We start from the raw sequence: 27,561 nt of genomic DNA, 5'->3' as shown, positions 1-27,561 counted from the left end.
CTTAAGAAACACCTCTCTCCTTTGCATCTCCCCTGGGCTAGCATGGCCAGCTCCCCGCCCAGCATGCTGGCTTCTGTGAATCCCTAGATGCCTATCAGAATGGCCAGACTGGGTCAGATCAGAGGTCCATCTAGCCCAGTATCCTGTCTTCTGACAGTGGCCAATCCTATCTCCCTCAATTCATTGGAGAGGAAGCCTGAATGCCTAACGGTGGCTTTGTGAATCTCAGGGATTCTGTCGGTGACTGAAAGTCCCTTTGTGAATCTAGCACGAGATGTCTGGAAATGAGTTTGTCTCTGATTTGGAGGCCCCAATCTCCAATGTGTTAATCAGTTTACAAAGAGACTCATGGGGCTTACTTGAACATGATTTGTGAGCCATTATTTCATGTAAGGGAAGTGCCTCTGACTTGTGGATTTGTGTTGCCTAGCCCATGGGTGCATGGTGATGTGAAGGAAACAACATCTGGGATGACTTAAAAACAAGAAAAATAAAGTATGTGTGTGAATGTATTCCAGTTATTCATTTTTAACTGAGCTTTTCCATTTAATGTAGGTTATGAAGGCAGCCTAATACCCGAGCTGGAATGACTGGCCAGTTTACCATGAAAGGACATGCCAGTCATCCTCATGAGCTGATTGCTCACTTTAAGCCCTAATGGTCTATCCCTTCTGGAGATTGGGCTGAAGCATCTACTAGCTGACTTGCCTCCTATTCCTGCTGTGATTCTCTCCTTCTGCTTGGAGCACCATGGGAGGATGCTTCTCCAAACCAAAACCAGGTGACTGCTGTTCAGTGTTCCTCTAATCATCATGTGTTTGCCCGAGTAGCTGCAGATGAAACTAGGTCAGGCACGCAGAGGTGCTCCACAGGGAGGCTGCTTCAGAGAATTTTAATTCTCTGCTCTTACACGGAGGATTACAGGGCAGTTAATCCACAGAACATTCCACTTAATTTTCATTCACATGCAGTGAATTGTGTAAAACCTTTCAAAGTGCTGAGGGGTAGGGTGAAAAACTCAAATCTCAGTAAACTAGAGATAGAAAAGCTCGCTGGGGTATCAGTCGCAGCCTGAGACAAAGGTAAGAATCCAGCCTTGATTTGAAAGACAGAGATTCAAAATCTATAAGTACATTTCCCATTTGATTTGCCCTCACACATAAACGGCACACTCACATCCTGCTGCCCTGTACACGCCCACACAGAGCAGCTTTTCGGTCCCCTTGTGGCCCACATCCACAAAATTATGGTGTGGTCTTCCCACATGCTTGCCTCACCTTGAGGTTACTGCTATACGCTCCCCTGTCCCTGATCCTCTGCCGGATTCACAACACAACTGTATTCTCCCTCACCCCCCTTTCAGAACTGCACTGCTCCCAGGCTCAGCCCCGAAGGCACCACTGTACACTTTCCATCTGCCCCCCGGATCCTCATGGTGAGTGAAGACTTGTGGGGAGGTAATAGGTCCATTATGGACAAGGACTGTAAATTGCTTCAAAAGAGCAGTGTGACAACCATCCTTAAAACAGGCAATATTGTGACCTTGCTCAAGAAACAATCTCAGCTCTAGTAACCCCATCAATTATTGACCAGCCTCAAATCTTCCCTTTTTGGAAGATCTTCCATAGTTGTATGCAGTATTGTTGTAGCCATGTGGGTCCCAGGATATTAGAGACACAAGGTGGGCGAGGTGATATCTTTTATTGAAACAACATCTCTTTGTGAGAGAGACACGCTTTCAAGCTACACAGAGCTCTTCCTCAGATCTGGGAAGGGTAGGTATAGTGTCACAGCTAATTACAAGATCAAACAGATAGTTTAACATAAGTAGTTAGCACATAGTCTTTTTTCTTTTAGTTAGCACATCCTTAAAAATGTCATTATTTTAAGCTGATCTTTAATTGTGGGGGCCTGATCATCATTTTTTAATTCTTGAAGCTGGCAATTCTGAGCATGGCATATACTGAGGTGATGCTCTTTTGTACAATATTAGCATTCACAAATAATATAAATAAACCACTTCATCTACTTCTTTTTTATTTTTCTTTAAAAAATACTCAAATTATCGGGTTAATTCATGTGTCCTTTCATTATATGTACCAGCAGAACTGTAGTTGCTTTGCCATGAGAGAGAACTGATTTCTCATTCCTGACCACCTCAGGTCTTAGATGGCAAGAGTCCTGGTCTTCAGTACAAAAGTTCCTCCTTTTGTTAGTCCAACAGAAGTCAGCCTCAGAACACCTGTTATTGAGTAAACAGAAGTACAGTCATATGTGACTGCTTAAAAAATTGCAAAACATTAGATCGCATTCACATTAAGCTTAAGGACCTCTTTTAGTAGGGTTAAAAAGGGCTTAAAATATGCTGGAATGCAGTCCAAGTACATCAAGCCAATCGGATTAAAAAAGTTAAGAAACTTGGTGTTTATAAACCCCTTATTTCTTAGAAATCTAATTTTCCTTGATCAAAATAGACCTGCATCCATTCTGAACAAACCTCGTTACCATGGAGCCCCAGACTCCAGAAAGGCACAGCAAAAGGGAACACAGCTCCCTACCTAGAGCAAAGGGGCTGTCCCAGAGGCACCCAGTGTGGGGCAGGGTGGGGTGAAGCAGTGAGTTGCCAGGATGGGGAAGGGGTGAGGTGGACCAGGGGGGTGCCATAAAGAGGAGTGGGTGGGGTGAAGATGGACGGTTGTGTGGGGAGGTGAAATGGAGCCACACTGTAAAGGGTTGGGGTGGAGCCCAGAGGCACATGGCGGGGAGTGGAGCCATGAGGCACAGGGAGCAGGTGGAGCTGAGAGGTGCAGTGTGTGTGTGTGTGTGGGGAGCTGGGAGGTGTCCTGAGGGATGGGGGGGGAACTGAGAGCTGAAGTTGGGGAGGAGTGAGGAGCTGGGAGGTGTCCTGAGGGAGAGGAATGAGGGGGAGCTGAGAGATGCAGTGGGGGGAGGGAAGAGCTGGGAGGTGTCCTGAGGGAGAGGGATGAAGGGGAGCTGAGAGGTGCAGTGTGTGTGTGTGTTTGGGGGGGGGAGCTGGGAGGTGTCCTGAGGGAGAGGAATGAGGGGGGACTGAGAGGTGCAGTGTGGAGGGGGAGCTGGGAGGTATCTTGAGGGAGAGGGATAGGGGGGAGCTGAGAGGTGTAGCGGGGTGTGGGGGGAGCGGGGAGGTGTTCTGAGTGAGAGAAATGAGGGGGGCTGAGAGGTGCAGTGGGGGGGAGCTGTTCTGAGGAAGAGGGAGGGGGGAGCTGAAAGGTGCAGTGGAGGTGGGGGGAGGAGCTGGGAGGTGTTCTGAGGAAGAGGAATGAGGGGGAGCTGAGAGGTGCTGTGTAATGGAGGGGACAGATGAAGCATCCATGGTACCTTTTTGCTAGGGACAATTGTTTTGAAAATCACTTTAGTGATACTGATTATTGTGTGAGCCACCAGATTTTTGTGAAGTGCTGCACTAGTTAGCACCTTCTGGAGCTGTCTAGTGTCATATACTGCCCAACTGGTTTTGCATAGCAGTGGTTCTGAACCTGTGGTCCATGGACCCAGACTATGTCTAAGGGGTCTGCAAAAGACAGATTGAAAACTGACTGAACAGAATTCTACTATATATATAGACCATAGATTTCCAAAGGGGCCCACACCTTCATTCAAAATTTTTTAGGGGTCTGTAAAATGAAAAAAGGTTGAGAACCACTGTTGTAAAGTGCCATCGATGTGTTGCTCTGCCTGTTAATTGAGCAGATAGGGAAGTACGTACTCCCACATATCTGCTCCCGAGGCTCCTCCTTTGTCCACAGAGACTCATATTTGCATGGGTTCCTTAGGCCATGTCTACACTATAAAATAAAGTTGACCTAACACCTTTTGGCATATAACAGCTGCAGTTATTATATTGCTTGTGCATGTCTACACTTCGTTCCTTGTGTCGGTGGTGCACGTCCTCACCAGGAGCACTAGTGTCGATTGTACTGTCAGTGTGGGGCGGTTCCTGAAAGCCAGTAACAGTCAATATAAGCAACACAGTGTTGACCTAACCTAACTACATTGACCGTGACTCTACGCCACCCATGAAGATGGAGTTATTATGTCAGCGTAGTGGGGCAGTTATGTCAGCGAGAGTGAAATTTGGGTGTAGACACTTCCAACTAACCAGCAGTTAATGTGCTGCAGAAGGTTCCACAAGGCTGCATGACCATAGTGTGAAATTATCTGTTTTTTACCATGACTGAGCCATGCATTATGCACAATACTCATTGTGGAGGGTAGCAGAGCTTTGCTCCACCAGAGCTCTGGGTGGTCTCTTAGCCCATGTCTACTATAAGGAATTTTAGTAAAAAAATTGCCACAGGTGCTACCTCTGGTAACACCAGTAATATCACTGGTAGGAGCCCTAGTGTAGATGGCTTTCAGGCTCTGGCAGTTTTTTTCAGTGTCAATTAACACTGCTGAGGAGAGTAAGTCTAAATTTCGAGATTCTGAACACTGCTGCTGAGCTGGAAAACTTTCTATACTAGGCCTCCCATCAGTGCAATTACTGGTGCAGCTGAACCAGTGGTAACATTAGTGAGAACTTTTTTTTACTAAAGTTCCCTAGGGTTGATAAAGCCTTCATTGAAAGAAAAAAAAAAGATGAAGGTCCTTCTTTGTAGAGCTGGCAGCTAATGTAGTCTTTGCATGATGAGACAGGCCCATTTCTTGGTTTTACCTCTTCAGTGCTGAACTGTGTACATGGTATGTACACCACGCTACAGAAGGATTGAAGAGAGGGCTGTCTACAGACTTTGAGCTCTGCTCAAAGGTGAGGTTTGCAAATATTATTGCCTTTGTACTGTAGTAGGAAAGTGCGATTGGGTGTGCGCAGGTCTTTGTTCCTCAAGAGCTCATTGAAAGAGGCCCCTCTCAGGTGGGTGAAATGAAATTGGGCAGGAAGAGAAGAACTCAGAGGAGGTTTGTATGGGAGTAAAAACCAATTTGGGTTTGTGATGTGGAAATATCCTGACAGAAAAACACTATGTAAACACGTCAATAGTTGGATGGGTCACATAGGGCATCACCATTTGGGACTCCATAGAGATGATGACCGGAGCTGAGACAGGAGTGTTGTCATGTTGGGCAATCACACCTCCTCATGGAAGTTGTTGGGCAGGATAGTTGACTTCCATTTAGGTCAAGTGAGGGAACAATTACATGCCCCTTTGGTTAGTGAAAGCTGAAACAGGGACTAGGCCGCATGCAAGCCTGGGCATTGGCTGTGCCATATAGTCCAAGGGGTTTTCCAGGGGATCTGATAACAAATGCTGGGGCAGGGGTTTGACTGGATTGCAGCTGTATGTCTATGTGAGAGAAAGAGAGAAGCAGCAGAAACACCACTGAAGCGCACAGAGAAGGCAGTAAGGAAGCCCTAGCCACATCCGGAGAAGGTCTTGTAGCATGACCTTCAGAAAAGATGAAAGAGAGCTTGTGGATAAAGGGCTGGAGCTGGAAAAAGGCTTGGCACTGAGAGCAAAGAATCTGTCTCCATCTGTTTGATTCCTACTGTGTTCTGGGAAACAGGACTGTATGCATTCTTTGTAAGTAAACAGGATTGCATCCAAGAAATACCTGACTGCATCAATTTCTTAGGCTCACGAAAATAATCTGCTAGACCCTAATTACTGGCTAACCACTCGGGTCAAAAGCAGTAACAACGCTGTATCTGGGTCCCATATTTGCATGGTGTTTCTGTACCATAGATAGGGATGGATATTTCCCCCAGGGACCTAGCTGGGTAGCAGAGCCTACACATCTAGGCAACGTCTTTATTACAAAAATGTGTTTTTACATGGAGATAGCGAACTCAAGATAGCCATCTTGCTGTAAAATCAGCGTGGAGACAAGGCACAGTAGTTTTAATTCCAGGTAGCTAGTCAAGGTATATTCCAGGTGGTGCTATAGTGTGGACCTTGACTAACTATATCAAGGTAAAAAGAACTGCATCTCATCTCAGCTGGGGTTTTATATCAAGATAGTCATCTAGAGTTAGCTCTCTCAATGGAAGAACACACCTTTGTTTGCAGTTAGGGCATAGCCACAGGGCAGGGATGGGAGGAGGAGATGTCTCTGTCTAACAGTCACCTAACAGCTTCCAGTTAAGAGACCGTGCTAAGCCCACTAGCCTTAATGGTTCTAGCCTGACCTCCTAGGCAGCCCCTAAACTGGTTTGAAGAGGGTGGGTGAGGCACAGCATCATGATCCGCACCTACTGGATACAGAATCCAGGGGGACAAAGGGAGGTTGTATGGCTTAAATAAGGACAGACTCTGGAGAGGAATCAGACAGAACTAGAATGAGACCCCCAGAAGGATCTGGGCTTTCTAAGAGTATGTGAGTTGGGTCAGTTCTGTTCTTGTAACTTAACAGGAAAGTCTCTCTCTCCAACTCAGCTTGTAGAGAACACAGGTGGTTGGTGTACGTGGAGTAGTGTCTCCAGGTCCCGGTTTAAGAGTAGGAGAATTGTGAGATTCCACCCTGACAGAGGCTTATCTCCTGAGGGGGTGTGCTGAGCGAGACCAGAAAGGCACAGAGCTGCAGCTAGCCATGCAACTATGGCAATACCCAGTTCCCTTTTACAACAAAAGAGAATGGGAAATTTACAGCTCTTAGGAGACTTTGAGAATCCAAGTCTAAATGTTTGCTCAATAAGTTACGTCTTTCTATTTCATATTAGAGTTAACTAGTGAAGTAACCCCTCGCTCTGGAAATCTAGAAATCAAAATACTCCACTATAGGACACCTCATGCCTATGCACGTCTGAGCCGATGCTCTACATGCCACATCAACCAATAAGTCCACCAGGGACCAACAATTTCTGCATTCACCCATCTGCCTGGAACAACAGCAGTGAGGGATGATTCTCTTGGCCAGTGACAAGGGCCAGAAATCCACATTGATATCACTGCACCTCTCCACATCAGTTGACATGTCAGCCATGACGCAGCTCAGAGACACAGCAGGGGTTGGGGGATTGTGCTTTGATAGCTTCCATTATCCCTCTAAGACTGTTATCATGGTCTCCTGCTTCTCCAGCTCCAAAGTCCTCAGTCATAGAGTCCCAAAGGAATCCATTCTCTTCTGCAATTTGATCCACATCTGTGTGAAGTTTCTAGGGAAGAATATGAGTAGAGAATAATATACCAGCAATACCTTAATAATAACTAGCCCTACATCAAAGGCAGCTGCACTCTAGCATGTCCTCCCTGCTTGCTTGTGTGCCACCCCAAAACTCTCCACACACAGCCCTCTCCTCCTTTTTACCCTGGGATAGGGGTGTAGGTGTCATAAAAGGCCTCAGAGCTGCCTTTGCCAGATCCCCACCAGTGCAGAGTTCTCCTACACTGGGAATTCACTGGCCATCTCCTGCCACTTGAAGGCCACTTTGTACTGTGGCCTTAGCAGAATGGAGACTCAGGCCTTTGTCTTTATCTTTCATTTTCTAATCCTTTGCATCACAATGGTTTATGTGGGAACACTCTGAAGAGTATCAGTGACGGAGTGTACAAACCCCACACTGGAAAGCAAGGGGTTAAGGAGCAGCTCTGGGCCCAGGTGGCCCTGCCCAGCAGCCCTTGCAAAGCCTGCACAAGCTGAAGGCAGAGTTTAAAAGGGGAAGAAGAGAGGTTCAGAAGGGGACAAGCAGGGAAAGAGAACAAATTGGTGCTCTTGGGAAATAATAGCCCAACAGCTCCTATTTCCTGAGACCTGACACACCAAGCCTGCAAAAGAGACTGGTCACTGTTTAGGAAGGCCAGGGACTATTTTCAGTTCAGTAATTTAATTTGCCCTGTGAGGGGGGGAAAAGGGGAACTCAGGTAAGAAGTGATCCTATTTAGCCCCCCAAGGTCAGAACTTAGCTACCCACTGCTGGGCCCTGGATTGGGGCCTGGTGGAGAGTGTGGGCCTGGGCTCCCCTACCAACCCCTGAAGGTGGGATGACAACAGGAGTCTACTCTTCAGTGGGAAATCCAGCTGGGAAAGGCCCTCAATACACAAGGGTCCAGATCCCCAGTCCCAGAGCTAAGGAGAAAGTTCTGAAGCCCTTGTGGGCACAAAAAGACCTCTGCTATTGGATTTTTCTCTCTGTATATCCCAAATGGGCTGAACTAGAATATGTGACCTGGCTGGAGGGCTGAGCTGCAAAAGAAGGGACCAGCCCCACAGGACGGAGCTGTAGATGAAAGGCGGACCTCTGGTCATACCCTGCCTGACCACTAGGCTCCACAGCCAGGGAGGGTCACCTTTCACAGCTTCCCAGACAGACTTCCGGCCTGTGGGTAATCTTGTTCTGAGCCGGTAGGGGCACTTCATTTTCACACATTCCAATGATGTGTCTTCTTTACCTTTGGCCTGTGACAGCCTTTTTTCAGTCCATTTTATATGTGCTATTGATCGTTTTACAATCAAATGCTTTACAAAAATGCAATATTATATCAAACCTGTTTCCTTTATCAGTTAATTTATAATCTTGCCAGAGGACAATTTGCAAACTTATTTAACAAGAATTATTTTCCAGGAAACCACATTGATTGCCAATAATTATATTACATAAGTGTATTTTGGAAAATCCCCGTTTGCCCTTCACAGTGTTTTAGCTTAGGAAAAAATCAGCTCACTGTGCCACTGATGTGAACTGAATGAGTCAATGAAGTTCACTTGGAACCCTGCAAAGAAACTTGCTCACAGCCAGAGACTTTTAAATCGGTAAAGTCTGGCACATTTGATTGATTGACTACTGCAGCAGTCAGTTATAATAATGTGAAAGAAGTTCACAATCCATCTCTTCCAGTGAGTCAACATGGAAACATTGGCCTGAGGGAGAGAACAGGCATGAGAATGATGCTATAAACCGGTGTTTGGAGATCCAGATACTCCCCCTGCTCCATTGACTCTTCTTAATTGTTATTCCACAGTGGAACAGCTTCAGCAGGAGAGGCTGAGGAATTCCCAATCTCAGAACATCCCATATTCCAATGGTTAGGATCACAGGCACTGACTTTTCAAAGTGGTGGGGGGTGCTCAATCCCTGTCTCTGTCCCAGGCCCCGTCCCCACACCACCCCTTCCCCCAAGGCCCCACCCTCACCCTGCCACTTCCCACCCCTGCTCCACCCCACCTCACCTCTTCCCACCTAGTTCCGCCCCTCCCCCGAGCACACCACATCTTCGCTCCTCCCCTCGAGAGCCTCCTGCACGCCACGAAACAGGGAGGCATGGGGAGGGAGGGGGAGGCGCTGATCCGCAGGGCCTGCTGGTGGGCGGGCGGGAGGCACTGGGGGCTGCTGGTGGGTAGTCAGCACCCACCATTTGTTCCCTATGGGTGTTCCAGCCCCAGAGCACCCACGGAATCGGCGCCTATGGTTAGGGTATTCACCTGAGCAGTGAGAGATTCCTGTTCGAATCCTCTCTCTCCATCAGGCAGAGAGGGGATTTGAACCAAGGGTCTCCCACATCCCAGCTGAGTGCTGTAACCACCGGGCTAAAAGTCCTCCTCCATCATTTTGTGTGAACTCACCTGAGGGGCCTGACCCAATAAGTAGCCTCTGAACATGCCTGCCAAATCAGTCCCCACACCTGACTAGGTCAGCTGAATGCATGTTCTCCCCCCATTTTGTGAATCGCTCTGGGGCTTAGGTGGGAGGCAGGTGCCCGGATGCCCACAGGAAGGCAGTAGGGTGCATACACAGAGATACCTAGGGAACTCTGACTGCAAAGTACATGGTTTGGCAGCGGGGAGGTGGGATGGGATGGGTTCTGTCTTGAAGTCAGGGGCGCCAGAACAGAGGGGGCCAGAAGGCCATGGCCCCATCCCTTTTAAAAGAGCACTTTTTATGGGCTGTAAGGATGAGTGATGGGGGAGGGGTGGAGAGACGTGAGTAAGGGGTGGGATCTTGGTGGGGAAGACATGGGACAGGAGTGGGGCCTTTGGGGAAGAGGCGGTGCGGGGGCGGGGGCTCAGGGAGAAGGGGTGATGTGAGGCGGAGCCTGAGAGGGGGGGCAATGTGAGGGGTAGACCTAGGGGGAATGGGCAGCACAATGCCAGGGACTCAGGGGGAGGGGCAGCGTGAGGGCGGGGGCTTGGGAGGAAAGGGTAGGGACCATGTTTTAGGCACCGGTGGCCCCTCAATTTTAGGGAGCTCCCACTGCTCCTGACTGAAGTGATGCCAAAACAGGGACTTAGGTACCTAACTCCTATTGTGCATTCAGGCCATGGAAACTGCTATACTGGGTCAGACCATCAAGACTGGTAATTAGTGTCCTTCCTCCGCTGAATGCCAGTACCTAATACTTCAGCAGAAGGTGAACCCCACTTTCATGCATCTGCCGTACTGGAGATGGGAGCGAAGTTCCCTTCCTGGACCCTGAATGATCAGTTTCATATCCTGAAGCATAAGGTTGGATTAATCCTGTCTAATCATGCATGAGTACAAATATTATGGGTCAGAAGTACACAGCCCTGTTTTAAAATCAAGCAGCAGGGTTGGACTTTGTAACCTCTTGCTCTTGTGGCAGTGAATTCCACAGCAGGACCACATACTGTGTAATGAAGTATTTCCTTAATTTCTTGCAGTTTTGTGGGCTGTTGTTAAATCAATGACCCTTTGTTCCTGGTATGGAAAAACACAAAAGATAGAAACTCACAGCTTGATCGGGACAAGTAGCTGCCCTCAGTTTAATGGGGGAGAAGATTGGGGGTGGGGGGAGGCAAATGTTCCTTAAAGAGGAGACCTGCCCTGCATGCTCAAAAACTCTAAAGGTACATAGTCCTTAATCCCCCTGCTCTCACCATCACCTCTGCCCTAGGAGAAATACCAGTTCTGCACAGGGGCCTCAATCCCCCCATCAACACCATCAGTGCAGCCCCAAAATGCCCAGACAAACTGCAAACCCTGGAGGGGTTTCAGGAAATCTAATAGGAAAGGGGAGGTCGCACAGAGTGCAACAGAATCAGGGTATTTACAGCCCTCACCTGGAGCACCTCTGGTCCCCAGCCAAGGCAGTTTCTCCATTCCAAGGGACTTTGTGATTCCCCATTAGGCTAGAACAATGGGTTCTTTGTGCTCTGGGATCCAATGGCAGGTCTCAGCCTGCTTTCCTCCTGAACTGCATACAGTGAGGTGCCTCCATCTAACTGTCGAGTGAATAAATGAATATGGAACTTCTAGGACATGAATAATAATTGAATTCAAAAGGACTCATGGACCAAGAGTGGTGAGAAGAACCAACACTTTCGTAGGGGGCAGAATAGGGCAGCAGTCATCTGCCCGCACCCATAGCACTCATCACCCCAGCACTAGCTCTGTTGTCACACACACCAGAGTCTCCCTAAGGACCATTATGGGCATGTCTGACTCCTCCCCATCCTGACATTTCTTGGCCTTTTCTCCATTCCCCTCCTACGGTTGAGTTGCATTCCATCAGGCTATACTCTCCCCTCCTGCTTCCTATGGCTTTTCTCTACTCCCCTATCTCCTCCACAAACAGCTTCCCCTTGGATTTTAACACCTGGCTTACCCGTTTCCTTTCTTCTCACTCTCCCCACCCTGCATCCATAGAGACTTCCCTTTCCACATCCATGCCACACCTGCGCATTAGCAGCTCCCTCCTCACTCTCATTTCCTCCTGTGATCATCAGTCCTGGATCCAGTCTCCTAAATGGTCATTTGACCTGCTTCTCACCAAAAACTCTTTGACCCTGTGTGACACGGAGGCCCATTGGTGGTTCACTGCTCTGTCAGCAACTCATCAAGCCTGACATTCCACACCTAACACACTGTTCTCATGCTATATACCCAAATGGTGGCATGTAAGATATCACTGGAAAATGAATTACTCACTGATCATTAATATTCTTGCAGGAGGTGCATGTATGTGTGGAGTGTGTGTCTACAAAGAGTTATGGATATGTGCTAGAATTCTGTTCTTAAAATGTGTTTGGCAAGCAATGCATAAGCCCAGTCTGCCCTAGACAAAGGAATATATATTTGTTTGTTGGACCTGCTTGGTTGTTAGGCAGAGACAATGAAAGCACACTCATATGAAAGCCATTGATCTACTGAGTGGGGGAGATAGCCTCTAAACTTTGAGACCAGGGGTCTCAAATGATAAGTAATTAGATCAACTGATTGTACACAATATTATAAAAGTGCATCGAGTACAGTCTCTGCTGAAAGCTGATGACATACTGGTGATTAATAACATGGTGAATCTATGGATTAACGCTATGTGAGGAAATATGGATACTCGCTGATATAATGATTTAAAGTCTGTGACCAAACACAGGGAGAAACAGGTTTTCTTGAGGGAAGGTAGCAGTGTGGAATCAATACAATGGAAGCCCTGTTACATAAGAATGGGCAGGGGGATGGGAAGCCCACAGGAAAGGAAGAACAGCATGAGGTCACCCTGAGACTGGGGAAAAAACAGTAAGTTAGGGAAGATACAAGGAGAGAGAAGACGTGGTCCTGGCATCCATCACTAGACAGACACAAGGAGCCAGAGCCTCTAGCAAGATGAGAAAGATGGGTCCTTCTGCCAAGGGGTTTGACATCTCTGGGAGAGAAACCTGCTTCAGCAAAGATCTTTCACCAAGGAAGACAGGAGAAACCAGCACCTTGGGCTTCTGAGAAAGTCAGCAATGGCTGGGAAAAAAAAAGAATGGTAAGAAATCTATCTTGAACCAAGGCTGTAGTTTGCTGAATTAAATCTTTATTTTTGTGTGTTAGTAATTCTTTCTAACTTTATTCCTTCTACTTGGTATCACTTACCTATGTCCTTTTGTTAATGCATTTGTTTTATTTTCACAATGAACCAACTCAGTGCGGTACTTGAAGGGAAGGGTGTATTAACAGCTTATTAACCTAACTGGGGTAATGTGCTTTTGCCTCTTTCAAGGAGCAAACAAACATTATTTCTGAGTGGTCCAGGACAGGGCTGGATACTTCAGGGCAAACAGTTTTGGGGAAATTCAGAACTGGAGGTGTGTTGGGGTCACTTGGCTAGTAGTAACCCCCACAGTGTATGACTGTGATGTAACATGCAGGCTGCTGGAGTCAGAGTTGCTGAAGCAGGGTTGCTTATCACACAGACATTCAGTGCATGCTTGTCTGATGGCTGGGAGAATCCAGACAGGGAATCATAGAATATCAGGGTTGGAAGGGACCTCAGGAGATCATCTAGTCCACCCCCCTGCTCAAGCAGGACCAATCTCCAATTTTTGCCCCAGATCCCTAAATGGCCCCCTCAAGGATTGAACTCACAACCCTGGGTTTAAGGAACTACAGCAGCAGAGCCTTTTAAGACACTCAGGGTTACAGGACAGGTGGTAACACAACCTCTCAATGGTCTGGGTTGCAGCTCAAAATGTGACACTCTACCCCTCCACCTGGACCTTCTGCAACCTCCAGTCTATTGAGGCCCTTGACTTCCCAGCTGACTTCAGCTCACTCCTCTCAGTGCCCTAACCTCTCTTCAGTACACAGTTGTTCTCTGCCAGCACTCTGCCTCGTGTACCCACTTCCCTGGCTCGATTCCCATGCCACATGAACCCACTGCCCTGGCTCACTCCCCGTGCTCCTGCTGCTGAACACCATTGGCGGGAGTCCCATGATCTCAGAGACTCTCTCTACAACAGGTGTTTTCTCTCCTGCTTTAGCTCTGGCACCTCCCTGTCCAAAACCAATACTTTGGCCCCTCACGGCCTCCCATGCCCACAGTCCTGTCACTTATCTGTGGTTTCTGGCCCTGCCTCTTCCTCTGTCTCTGCACAGGATCTTGCTGATTTCTCCAAAGAAAAAAAACCTGACAAAATCTGTTGATTTCTCCCCCTCCCTGACTTGTCTTGTACCTCTAATGCCCCCCATGCCGTAGCGATCCTATCCCTACCCACCTCCTTAGCTCCATCGCCTCCATGCCCACCCCTTCCCTCACGTTGCTTATCAACCTCTCATTGTTCTTTGTCCCTACCCCTTAAAATATAAACATGCCTTGTTCTTCCTACCCTCAAAATAGTCTTCGATTCTTGCTGCCTCTCTAGCGACTGCTCCATCTTTCTCCTCCCCTTTACCTCTAGAACAGGCACCTTCTAACCCTATACGGAACTCAGACCCTCCTTGCTTATATTCTCTTGCCAAGCTTCGCTTCATCTCAGATCCACCCCCCACTCTGCCAGTGCCCCCAGCATTGGCACTCCATTTGTCAGATTTGTGCCCAATCCTCTCTGTGACTTCATGGTAGGACCTCCCTGAGCTCAACTGCAAGGCCCCTACCCTGCCCAATCTCTGACATGCTCCCACTACTGTGAATTGAGGTGACTTGTATGCACCTTGCCCTAATGTTCTTCCCCTTCTCCTAACCACTGTCTACCTGTCCGTCTGCCCTTATAGTGGCAGCTTCTCCGAGGAGAGACTGCACTCCCTGAGTGTTTGGAAAGTGCCCAACATATACCGGACACTAATATAAATAATAATAATACAGGGAGGGACCAGAGATAGAAAGGAAAGCATGGGAGTTGAGGGCACCAGATGTATAAATTAATAAATTCATAGATTCATAGATTTTAAGGTCAGAAGGGACCATTATGATAGTCTAGTCTGACCTCCTGCACAACGCAGGCCACGGAATCTCACCCACCCACCCCTGCGAAAAACCTCTCACCTATGTCTGAGCTATTGACACCACTTCAAATCGTGGTTTAAAGACTTCAAGAAGCAGAGAATCCTCCTCCAGCAAGTGACCCGTGCCCCATGCTACAGAGGAAGGCGAAAAACCTCCAAGGCCTCTTCCAATCTGCCCTGGAGGAAAATTCCTTCCCGACCCCAAATATGGCGATCAGCTAAACCCTGATCATATGGACAAGAGTTACCAGCCAGGAAAGACTTCTCTGTAGTAACTCAGATCTCACCCCATCTAACATCCCAAATTAACCTACAGCAGTAATCGGACTCTCTTACCTTCAGACAAGGAGAACCCCACAAACAGTATGTGACTGCACTCTCTCAAATCAGGACAGTCACCTGGGCATCGCTGAGGACTGCTCAACAGATACCTTGGCTCAGTGGGTAGCTAGCTGCAGCCAAAGAGGCCAGCCAGATGTTGGGATGCTCTAGGATATGTGAAATGTAGACATATATGTTTGGTGTTTGGGTATGTGAAAAGATGCCTGCTTGTCTGGCAGGGAGGGAGAACAGCCAGGTGAAAAGCTGAGCCAGCAATCTGATCAGGTGAACACCTGGGTCAGCAGTTCAATTAGGTAAACAACTGAGTTAGCAAACTAATCCTAGCATTAGGCAGAAAAGTGTTTATACAATACATAATGAGTAACTTTGTAATAATATATTTTTGAGTACCTGAATGAGGCTATGCACTTGCATTTAACCCTATGCTGTGCCCTGTTTCAGTGAACTGATCACTCACTGAAGCAGAAAATAAACTACATACTTCTTCAGCTCAAGAATCTGTCTGTGAACCTGTGTGTTCTGGGTAGCGGGAAGAAGAATGGTCAGTAGACGCATAAGGAATAGGATGGTGAATAATACAGAAAATATTCAATGCCTTTATACAAATCAATGGACCAGCCTTATCAGGATACTAGGGGTAGGACTGTCTCACCCAGGATATTGCAGAACTAGAGGGGTCTGATAGAAGAGCAATGAAAAGGATCAGTGTCCTGGAAAAGGTGTCTTATGAAGAGAGAGTGACAAGACTGGGATTGTTACCTTAGAGAGGAGACAAATAAGAATGGATATGATCAATGTTTATAAAATAATAGACTCATAGACTTTAAGGTCAGAAGGCACCACTATGATCATCTAGTCTGACCTCCTGTACATTGCAGGCCACAGAACCTCACCCACCCACTCCTGTAATAGATCCCTAACCTCTGGCTGAGTTATTGAAGTTCTCAAATCATGGTCTGAAGACTTCAAGTTCCAGAGAAGCCACCATTTACTCTAGTTCAAACCAGCAAGTGACACATGCCCCATGCTGCAGAGGAAGGCAAGCCTCTCCACCAGCACCTCTGCCAATCTGATGTGGGGGGAAATTCCTCCCTGACCTCAAATATGGTGATCAGTTAGACCCTGAACAAGTTGGCGAGACCCACCAACCAGACATCTGGGAAAGAAATTCTTGGTAGTAACTCAGAGCCTTTCCCATCTGTGTCACATCACCAGCTGTTGGAGATATTTGCTGCTAGCAGTCATAGATTGGTTGCATGGCATTGTAGGCAGGCTCATCATCTCATCCCCTCCATAAACTTACCAAGCACAGTCTTGAAGTCAGTTAGGTGTTTTGCCCCCAGTGCCCCCCTTAGAAGACTGTTCCAGAACTTTACTCCTCTGATGGTTAGAAACCTTAATCTAATTTCAAACCTAAACTTGTTGATGGCTGGTTTATATTCATTTGTTCTTGTGTCCACATTGGTATTTAACTTAAATATGAGGGAAGGAGAGGAGTTATTTATCCCTCTGATGTATTTATAGAGAGTAATATCTCCCCTCAAGCTTCTTTTGGTTAGGCTAAACAAGCCAAGCTCTTTGAGTCTCCTCTCATAAGGTAGGTTTTCCATTCCTTGGATCATCCTAGTAGCCCTTCTCTGCACCTGTTGCAGTTTGAATACCTCTTCCTTAAACACGGGAGACCAGAATTGTACACAGTATTCCAGATGAGGTCTCACCTGCGCCCTGTGTAATGGTACTAACACTTCCCTGTCTCTACTGGAAATACCTCACCTGATGCATACTAGGACTGCATTTTTTTGTGGCAACATCACAACTGCAGCTCATAGTCATCCTGTGATCAATCAATACACTCAGATCTTTTTCCTCTTCTGTCACTTCCAACTAGAGAAGGTACATTGGGAGCATCTGGTCTCCCTGTGTCATAACAGAAACAAGGGGACATAGAAAGAAATGGAAAGATAGCAAATTCTAAAGTGATAAAAATAATTTTTTTTTCCACATGGAACAGCTTGTGGAAGTCATTGCCATTGGCTGGCATTGTCAAAGAGGGCTTGGACATTTAAATGGATGATGAGACTTCCGGATTTATAATAGCTAATGCTAAAAAAAAAAAGCACTAAAATCAATGGGAATTTAGACTCATAAACACCAAGGTCAGAAGGGACCATTATGATCATCCAGTCTGACCTCCTGCACAACGCAGGCCACCGAATCTCACCCACCCACCCCTGCAATAAACCTCTCACCTATGTCTGAGCTATTGAAGTCCTCAAATCATGGTTTAAAGACTTCAAGGTGCAGAGAATCCTTCCAATCTGCCCTGGAGGAAAATTCCTTCCCGACTCCAAATATGGCGATCAGCTGAACCCTGAGCATGTGGGCAAGATTCACCAGCCAGATACCCAGGAAAGAATTTGGTGCATAGGTGTTTCAGAAAATCCCACTTCCCAAAGTATGGGGCATGGGCCCCTAGGGGGGCACAGAGAAACATTCAGGGGGCACGCAGTGGGTCCCAGGCCAGTCCCCACAGGAGGCAGGGAGGGAACGACACCCAAACCTACTCTGCCCCCAGCCCAGCTCCACTCCACCCTGTGCCCCGCCCCAGCCCAAGCTCCACTCCGGTCCCTGCTGCACCCCCATGGCATCATTCCCTCTCCGCCCCAAGGCCAGCTCCACATCTAGCTCCATCTCCTCCCCCATCCCAGTTCTACCTCCAGCTCCTCTGCTTAGCCAACTGTGCAATAATGGAGGGGTGTGTGGACAGGTAAGGGGGGGGGGAGGATGCAACAGGAAGCGTTGGGGCACCACTGCACTAGCTGCTTACCTTTCAATATCTGGTCATTGCCTTTTTTCACATTTTTTTTGTAAAATGATACTACCTAATTTGCTGTCTGCTCTCACCCTTAACTCTTTCATTGTCACAGCTTCCCAGGATGCTACCTACCCTGAAGTACCCTGGCAAGTTTAATTAATTAATGTTTACTCCCTGCTTCTAGATTACCAGTAAAGGTGTTCAATTAAGCTGGTACCAACAGTGATCTCAGACATCTCCCCAAAGAGCTCCCCTGTACCCATGCATCAGCTGGTATCTAACCAACCTAATTATGTAAAGGAGACTCACCTCCAGGTTCTTGCATGACGTCCTGCAAGTTACCCATTGCTAGACTGTATTTGTCTTTATGAAGATAGTACCACTTTAAATACCTGTAACATTTCATCTCCTATTAAACCAAACTCTTTTTCTGTTACTACTTTCCAGCCACTGTCTTCCCAGGTTGACTTGCAGTTGCTGTTCTAAGCCCCATTTTCATTTATCTTTTTATTAACTGGCCCAGATTTTCACTGATCCTAATGCAGGGGAATGAGGAGGTATAAGGCCCCACCCCACCTGTTGGCAGTTTGCAGGAACAAGCTTAGGACCAAAAGCAGGTGCTGCAATAGAAATGGAGAGGGCAGTGTTTTGGTTTTGCCCCCCTCACTATGCCAGCATGGCTGGCAAAAGGTAAGGAGTAAGCTGCACCCTGCTGTAAATCTGAGCCGCTCTCTCCCCTTCCCCCCAACTCTCCCAGCTGCTGCAGAAGAGGCACTGCTATCCGGAGGCATTAGATAAGCCCCCTTTTCTGTGGCCGCACACTGCCCATTTGGCAGCTAAGGGCCAGTGGTAATATGAAAGCTGAGCTACTCCACCCCTAGCCTCTGGCAGCAGCTCCCTCTCCCACCCCTTTGTCTGCAACTCTGTCCTTTCCCTGGCCTCTCCCACCTCCCTGGCTGCTGCTGCTCCTCCTCCTGGCAAAGTGAAGCTGGGGTTCCTGTGTGTTGCTTGGTCCTGGCTGAAGGTTTCCTCCTCTACAGCTGGCCTGGGTCAGTTTCAGGTGCATTGAGAGTTAGGGGGCACCAAGGGCTGGAGAGAAATAGGTGCCTCTTGATCTAACTCTCCTGTGAACTGGTGTGCTCAGAGCTCACCTACCAGAGTAGATCCCCCATAGGTGAACAAACACAAAATGGCTGGGGAAGGAGGATGTCCCTCATAGCTTTTAGCCCAGTGGTGGGTACTCTCCTGGGATGGGGAAGACCCCTGCTTCCCCCCCACCCCCCGTAGGCACCTAATGCCAAGTAAGGATTTTGTTGATGAGAATTCCAAACAGAGGGAGGTGCCAAACTCCCAGAGAGGATGCACTTGTCCTGGAAACTCCCATTAACTAGCTGAGGCAGGGAGCCACCTCCCATGCTGGCTTTTGTGGATCCCATTCTGAGGTGCCTATCTCTCCCTTTCCAGTGTGCAGGGAGCCCAGGTACTGAACTCAAGTGTTGTGAATCCCAGTGATTTTCTAGGCCCCTGCATGTCACCACCCCTAAGTTCCTTTGTGAATCTAGCGATAAGCAACTGTTGGGGGAGATGGGTGAGCAGCAGCAGCAATTGACTGGTTTGTGGGGAAAGGGAGTTTGTGCAGTTCCATGTGACATTCCTCACCAGTAAGAAAAGGTCATGATTGTCCTCACTTGAATCTCACGCAAAACCTGGCAGCTATGGGAATTCCTCTACAAGTCACAGGAATATCAATCTCCCCATTTTCCAGCTGCTAATGCAGACAACGATCATTTCCTTATGTTATGAGACATAAACAAATAATGTTTGCCACCACAGTGTGAGGGTAACTGCCCCTGTATTCCCCACTCTGTGGCCCATTCCAGGAGTGCCCAGTCAGGTCTCAGGTGTCACCTGTCTCTGAGAAGGGAGTGTTGCCCCACTCCCTTCTGACTGCAGGTTTTAAGGCTGCACAGCTCCCTGCCTTACACAGGGATATCCCCAGTCTGCCTAACGGTCAGCGCTTGTGCATGGCTTTCTCTCCAAGGGCTCTGCGCAGTGTATTGCCAGCAGTTACAAGTTATCGCACAGGTCTTTCTAAGCAAACACGTTTATTCTTAAGGTAAAAACATCACAGAAAAGCATAAAATCAATAGAAGTTCCTATACACATGCTAAAAGCTTAACAGAGGTCACCTCATAGGTCTTATGGGGCCTTAGTAGGCCAAAGTCCTTCAAACACTTTCACAAGGGTTGGTGGGAGGACCCCTTGGAGAGAATGTCCTGGCTGCTGGTTCAGAAAGAAGGCCCCTTGTCAATTTAAATGTAGTCCTTTTATCTAGAAAGCCCTTTCTTCATCTGTTGGTCTCTGAAAAACTATGTTTGGACCAGTGTATGCATACCTCCCCAGCAGGTGGCACCTTTTTGGATATGTTGGCAGTTTCAGAGACTTGCCTTAATCACCCTCCATTGCTTTTAGCTCCAGGAGGAGTGGCAGTAACCCTCCCCCCTGGAGTTGCAACGCTCCCTGGCCCATAACGATAAATAAACCATTCAACACTTAATAAAATATGGTCCCCAAAGACATTGCATGAAGTTGCAATATCATTTACACTTGCAAGTACAAAGTATTAAGGCCAGTTAGCAGCACAGCTGGGACTAGAACTCAGATGCTGCCAGCGCCTGGCGTTAGACGCAGATCTTGGGGCTATATGGCTTCTCGGAAGGCTCTTTCTCCTCTAGCAGCTCTGTCAAAAATTCAAATTTGAAAATCAGCCAATGTTGCTGGAAAATACTGCTGTTTATCCCCAGGATGATTTTCATCTTCTATTGCCAAATTTGTGCACCTTTCCCATTTAATGCTCAGGATTCATAAGAGTCAGAACTCAAATAATAGTTGAAATTCATAACATCAATTTCTTATTAATTGCCATCTGAAGTGGTAGCAAAAGCCTGCTCAGCTGTGTACAGATTTAATATACCATACTGTATAGGGTTAGCTTTACCTCCCATTTAATATTGGTTATTAATGATGGACAATTTTTCTTTATCTGTTTTCAGATGAAGAGAGACCCATTTATGACTAGAAACTGAAGCGTCTAAGCCTAAACGTAAATTACAGCTGATTGCTAGCAGCTGTATTTCATTAACAGGGAACAAGAGTAACATTGATTGGGTGGAGTTTCACAAGCTTTAATATTTCTGTTTGCCAGAATACTTGGTTGGTACATATTAAGGAAAACTGGTGGGTTGTGATTAAAAAGGGAATATAGGGGTCAAGACTGAGATTTAATATGCCACCTTCCCAGCCAAGGCAGCAAAGATGGCAATCTGAATGGCATGCGTCAGGTCACCTAGAATTTCCTGAAAGCCAGTGTTCCTAGGAAAGCTGGAAGTAATGTTTCAAGGCCATAATAGCATTATCTGCAGATTTCTGGAGAAATTATACAATATGACTGAAAAAACTGCTGCTTAGTTTGAATGAAGATTTCTGTTCGCTCCTGCAGTTGAAGTGAAAATTGAAGTTGTCCTACCAGAGAAAGAGAGGGCAAAGGAAGAGATATCACCCAATGGGAAAGCCAGTCCACTTGTTTACAAAGTCAATGGGACTGCCCGGCATTACCACCTTGAAGAACATCCCATCACCATCAACCCCTACCAGAACGTGAAGGATGTAGTTGAAGCCTCAGTGTGCCACGTGAAGGACCTTGAGAATGGACAGTAAGTGTTTAACATTTTTACACTTAGCTTGAAGGATCCCAGAGGGCTTTATACATGCTACCATATACTATTACCATAACTGAAATGCTGCCAGCATGGTGCTGGAGCTGAACAGCAAGGCTGCACACGTCTGTGAAATGTGGCATGTTACGACCCCAATTTATCTAAACACTTGAGCATGTGCTCAACTGTAACTTTGTGCTTAAGCTTAAATTTATCTCCAGTCAGCACAGCATTTAAGCATATGCAGGTAAGCGTGTATTTAACTGCTTTGCTGAATCAGGGCCTATGTCATGGAAACTGTTGCTTTTTTCTCACTAGCTCTTTAGTCTTGACTAATCCAAGATGATCGGACCATCTGTGGCTAGTGTAATTTATCTTTGTAATATGGGTATTGTTATCTTCCTCCAGTTTGAATACAATAGAATCTTGTACAAGTGACAACTCATCTTTAATGTTTTTGGATACATGAAATTCTCTCATGTTCTGTGCCTGTGGAACTCCTTTTTGGGGAGATGTGACACTAATTTCCAATAGACCTTGCCTAGTATCCTTTAGTTGCTTCTTTAATGATTTGTAAGTTTATTTGCAAAGTTCTCGACTTAGCATTTTAACAAACTAGTTTAAGTAAAACAAGCGCGTGGAGTTTGTGGAGTAGGCCCCATACCACTTCTACCTTGTCTTGTTTTTCTAGTTGATCTGGTTCCTCATCAATTTGTTCTCTCACAAAGAATGGAATTTTCTGATGTTTTTGTGCTAATGGAAACACACTTTGCATGCAGTTTCACAGTCCTGATTTTTCGTATAACAATGGTATCTGTTAGGATATCAGACAATAGATCACTGGCACATATTGATGAACACACATATTCAAACCAGAACAAAAAACAACAGATTATGTAGCAACCCAGAGAGGGGGGAAACCAGATATGTAGGAAGAAGCCCAGGGAAACAGCAGCAAGGGGTTGGACTGCACAGGGACTGTGGCTGCTTGTTCTAGGGTCCCTGGGCTGGAAACCAGTGTAAAGGACGGGCTGGGTTCCCCTACCAGTCTCTGGGGAGTGGCAAAAGGTGTTGGAGATGCCTGCCAGCCAGCAGGTCTGGAAAGACTGCAGATTCTCCAGAAGGGGAAGACTTAAGTGAGCTGGCCGGAGGGCCAAGCCAGAGGGAGGAAGCTGCAGACCCAGAAGTGAGCGGGGCAGCAGAGTGAGACAAGACAGGAGAAGACAACACTGGAGGGAGAGCATAAACTGGCAGAGCTAATCCCCAGGATGGCCAGCAGTAGGTGCTGCAAGCGGTGAGTGCGTCCCTTGACATCATGTTCCCTTACTTTCGTGGCACCTACAGCCTGGCTTGTAAGTATAAGCCACTTTTGTTTCATCTGGTAGCAAGTCCATAGTTTTGGGTCATCTCCCACGAAAGTACTGTCTCCCTCAGTCATAAATCTCCCCCTCTTCATCCACAGCTTCATTGCTGCAGCAAGCAAAGCTGTCATGGTAGAGACAGAGAGACATTCCAGGCAGAACTCTGAAAATCGGGTCAAGTGCTTGCACAGGATTCTGTTCAATAGGGACGAGTGCAGAGTGGCATATTGGAGTGATGTGTTCTTCCTGGTGACCCTCCGCTGTTGAGCCTGAGGCTGCCACAATCTGAACTAACTGGAGCTTCCTCTGGGCATAGGCCTTCATTCCTAGATACAGGGAATTGCAGTATCCGAGTGTAAATGCATGGATCGCCGTGACCCAGTCTGAGTGCGATGGGATCAGGTGCAATATTCTGACCAATTGCAAAGGAAATGGGAGTGCAGGGTCTTATACCTGTGGACTGCGGTGTAAATGCCTTTGGTGGGAGGGGTGAGTTATTCCAGGTGCTAACCCTGTCTCGTCAGCATTGCTTCAGTGTGGTCTAGCTGAGGAAGTTTTCAAAAAAACATCGTTGTGCTTAGAAACCGATGTGTGGTCAGTGAGACAAAATGAATAGGGAACACACAGACAGAGGCTGGTTTTCCAAAGGCTTTTTTTTAGGACAGACCTGCATTTTAACTGGCATTTCCTGGCTTGTGAGTGCAAGCTGGGCAGACATGACAAACCTTAACCCTCCCCCCTTTTTTAAAAATATGGAATAAAATCTTAATAGCAATGACTCTAAATGAGTAGATTGCTTCATTCTAACAGCCCTTGGTTGTAAATAGCCATCTCACTCACTTGTGGAATGAGTGTGTCATTTGAAATCTTTTGCACAAGGTTTCTGTATTTGCTTCGAGACATCAGGTGCTGATGATTATCTATCTCAGGTCAAGTGGTTCCTTCGGGTGGCTGTAAACCATTTCTCTTATCTTTTCATAACTCTGAAGTTGTCATTTAACAAGAACTGTGGGTTTGGTCTGAAATAAAATCCATCCAAAGAATGCAGCAAGACTTGTTCCTCTTGCATGTGGTGAAGCATGAGAATGCATTGATCTCTTTATTCCATTTGGACTGTGCTTACTGCAAGGACTAAACAGGCACATGGGAGGGAGCAGAGCCCTTGTAGCATTCTGCTCCAATAAAATTGCGGTATGTCCTTAGCAGTAGCCCATACTGCTGCTTAGGGCCCCATCAGCAAGGTGTCTAAGCACATGCCAAAAAGGATTATTCCAGTGGGACAATTCTTGGGTAAAGGTAGGCAGGTGCAGAACTGAAGTCTGGCAGGTGCTCCACTTCGTTGCACAGCAGGGGGACTCTGGTGATGTCCTGTGGGAGCACCAGCATTCTAGCTCGGACCCCAGCAGAGACCTACAGAGCTCCAGAGAGGTGGGATTCACAAAGGTATTCAGGCACCTAACTTCCAAAAATAGGTCAGCTAGGATAACTGGGACTTGCAGCATAAAACGAGGAGGCCATGGGGGATTCTGCCACTCCTCTGGGATGGAGCATGGCAATCGAGGGCACTTGGCCCAGAGAGATCTGCCAGCTGCCTGGTTCAAACTAGACTGAGAGATGAGGAGCAGACCCACCCACCCGGGATGGCAGTTGTCAGGAGTGGACGCAGATTTAGAACCAATTGCTGAAGTATATGTAGCTCATTAAAGGCTTCAATAAAGGTCCTTAACAGAGGGACAGGGGCCCTGCTGGGCATCTTAAGGATTGGATAGTCTGAAGGTTTTGAATATTCCCCTGTGAACCTTTGTCACCATGGCTGTCTGTGGTGTGGGCAGAGGAGCGACAATCAAGAAGAAGGGTAGGTCTCTTAGGAGATTTGATTCATATGTTGTCCTATAGGATAAGTTTTTGGCAGCAGAGGCAGTAATGGTTTCATAGATTGCTAGGGGTTTAAGGCCAAAAGGAACCTTTGTGTTAATCTTGTCTGAACTGCATAACACTAGCCAGGGAGCTCACCCTGCGATTCCTGCATGGATCTCAGTAACCTGTGGTTGACTTAAAGCAGAACTTGTAGATAGAGATCTAATCTTGATATAAAGATCTCTCTCTCTCTCTCCATGTATGCTGCCATTGAGAGAGGTGGAAGAGTGCCTTCTGCAGTCCCCTGGGTTTACATGGAGGGATTTGTTCATTGTAAAGGGCAGGCATTTCAACTTGCTTCCCTCTTAGTCTGCTAAAGCCCAGTTATTCTTCCTGGCATGCCGCAAAACCCATCTCTTCTCCCAGGTATTTGGGGATGAAGCCGATGGTGAGACACAGTGTTAAGTGGCTTTATGTTAATGATTGTACAAGCTACGGACAGTTCATCTGAAATGATGACACTGATGAATGTATATTTTGCTGTAGTAGGATAATGTGTTGCAGAGCTGCTCTCCACAATGGAGGGGAGCTGTTTGGTTATAAATAAAGATTCTTCATTTTTATTTTAATTGCAAAAACCTGAATAAACCTCACTGCTGCATCCTAAAACTCCCTCTTGCAAGTGACAGTGTTTGGAAACTCCCTTCTGCAAGTGAGAGCGTTTGCTTTGGCAGCATCACTAAATATGCTCCCAGTGATCCTGTGGGCAAGCTGATAGGCCACAGCTGGGTTCCATAGAAAGGGCAACAGCTCACCATACCCAGGAGATTGAGACGAAAGAGATCCTTGCACCAAAAATCCCTGGAAAGCAGCATTCCATGTGTAAATGCACTAGTCAGGAATGGAATACCTGTTGCCAAGCTGCTGAACATCTTCCGCCAGTTCCTTAGCCATCATAGTGCATGCAGCCCCATGGAAGCCAGTAAGGCCAGATCCTCTGCCAGTGTAAAGCAATTGGATCTCATTGTAGCAGTGGGACCAGACCCCCTGCTGGTGTCAGTCAGCTCAACCTTGACTCAGTCATGTTGGATTCTCCTTCACTGGCAACTTTTCAATCAAGACTGGATGTTTTTCTGAAACTTATGCTCTAGTTCAAAGGAATTATTCTAGGGAAGTTATCTGACCTGTGTAATACAGGAGGTCTTCTGGCCTTGGAATCTATGAACCTCATTGAAAGGGGATTTAGTCTTACTGGCTTCAATGTAAACAGCACAGTCCCATTGAAGTCAATGGGCTCAAAATCCCAAATGGTGTAAATTGGCCAGAGCAACCATTGAATTTAATGAAGCTACATCAGTTTATGCCCGCTGAGAACTGGCCCATTTTTTAAAATCAAAAGCGCACATTAAATTGAGGTAACCAGTACCAAAAATGAAACTGATCCATTCCAGATGTTACTGCTACCATAAGTCGATTCAAATGGGAAAGGGAAGATGGGAGGAATTTAGCCCATGAGCTTTCTAGAGCCCTGGTTTGATCAGGAGTCAGTCTAAGCTGCACCGATGGCCATACTGGTGATCTGTGTCGCCAGCATCCCCCAGCAATTCAAATCAAGCCAATTGTGTGAAAAATATTTACCAAAGATCTAACCCAGATGCTGAATACATTGTTATGCACTTGATTCAATGTTTGACATGTGGGGGGAGAGGGGGATCACGCAGTGTTGATGCATGGTTGGCAAAGCTGTCCTAGTGGCCAGCACAGCAGTGACTGGATCTGCAATGCTGTTTAGCACAGCTACAGAAAGAGATAATGTCGCTATATGGCTGGAGTTGGAATCCAGTGTCCTCTCCTGCTTCAGCCTTTCAGAAAACCTGGAGATAAGATTGTAAATAGTTGTTATTTAGCTTAGTTCAGTTAGTCCTAGTGTAGATAGCGTAGTTTGTTTTCCCGGACTGGGGATTCCCTCCCCGTAGTCGGGGACAATGCCTAGACTCTGGGCTTCAAAAACTGTGTTTCCTGCCCTAGATCTTTCTGCATCAGCAACAACACCAACGCTGCCTCTACTGTCTGGGGGAGATGCACGTCTTGGGGAAGTGCAGCATTTGTTGCTTGTTTCCCCCAAGACCTCTAGGGGTGGGGTTCTGACTTAAAATGTTTGGTCCGTAATCTTGATGGAAGCATTCGGTGAGACGTTTTGCTTACGCACTAGAAAGTATTTTATCTTTATTTTTCTTGTAACCATTTCTGACTTTTATGCCTCATGACTTGTACTCACTTGAAATGTATCTCTTTATAGTTAATAAACTTGTTGACTTATTGACAGGGTAACTCTATTTATGGCAGTGAGCTGATATATTATTCCCTTAAAGGAATAACAAACAATATATTTGTACTGTCCAGGAGACTGCTGGACAGTACAGGACATACATTTCTGGGGGACAATCCAGGACTGGGAGTGTTTTGGGGTCACTCCACAGTATAACCGAGGCTGGTGAGAGCCAGGGTGTGACTGGCAGTTTTCAGTTACACAAACACATCTGGGAGTGACCTGCGTGCTGGTGGCTGTTTGTGAGCCGTCCAGGTTGGAGGCTACAGCAGCAAGGCATTGCAAGGCACCCCAGGTCACAGGGCAGAGGTGACACAGCCTGCACTGGTTTGGATTGTACTCTGTTCTTGTGAAATACTGTAAAGGAGTCTTGACATATCAAATTATTCCTTCTCCTTCACTCTAAATTTCTACCCAAGGTCGTCTCCAAATTCTACCTTCACCAGTATATTTCCTTACCTGTCCTTTTTCCGAAACTCCATGTTTCATATGAAGAGAAAAGA

At 46.8% G+C, this 27,561-nt stretch overlaps 1 protein-coding gene across 4 annotated transcripts in view; it reads left to right on the top strand.

The window, feature by feature from the left end:
* AIFM3 (AIF family member 3) overlaps positions 1–27,561 on the top strand; it is a 124,773-nt gene that overhangs the window by 28,873 nt on the left and 68,339 nt on the right. For all 4 annotated transcript variants that reach the window (XM_074972590.1, XM_074972588.1, XM_074972589.1 and 1 more), the window contains exons 2-3: positions 556–781; positions 21,295–21,508. In XM_074972590.1, the coding sequence (XP_074828691.1) occupies positions 751–781; positions 21,295–21,508 (245 nt within the window). In that variant the 5' untranslated portion in view covers positions 556–750. The remainder of the gene's footprint in view (positions 1–555; positions 782–21,294; positions 21,509–27,561) is intronic.

Source organism: Natator depressus, chromosome 15 (assembly GCF_965152275.1).
Source record: "Natator depressus isolate rNatDep1 chromosome 15, rNatDep2.hap1, whole genome shotgun sequence".
In the NCBI taxonomy this organism is placed as follows: domain Eukaryota; kingdom Metazoa; phylum Chordata; order Testudines; family Cheloniidae; genus Natator; species Natator depressus.
Note: the sequence above shows the minus strand (reverse complement) of the source record. Positions and strands in the feature narration are given on the sequence as shown.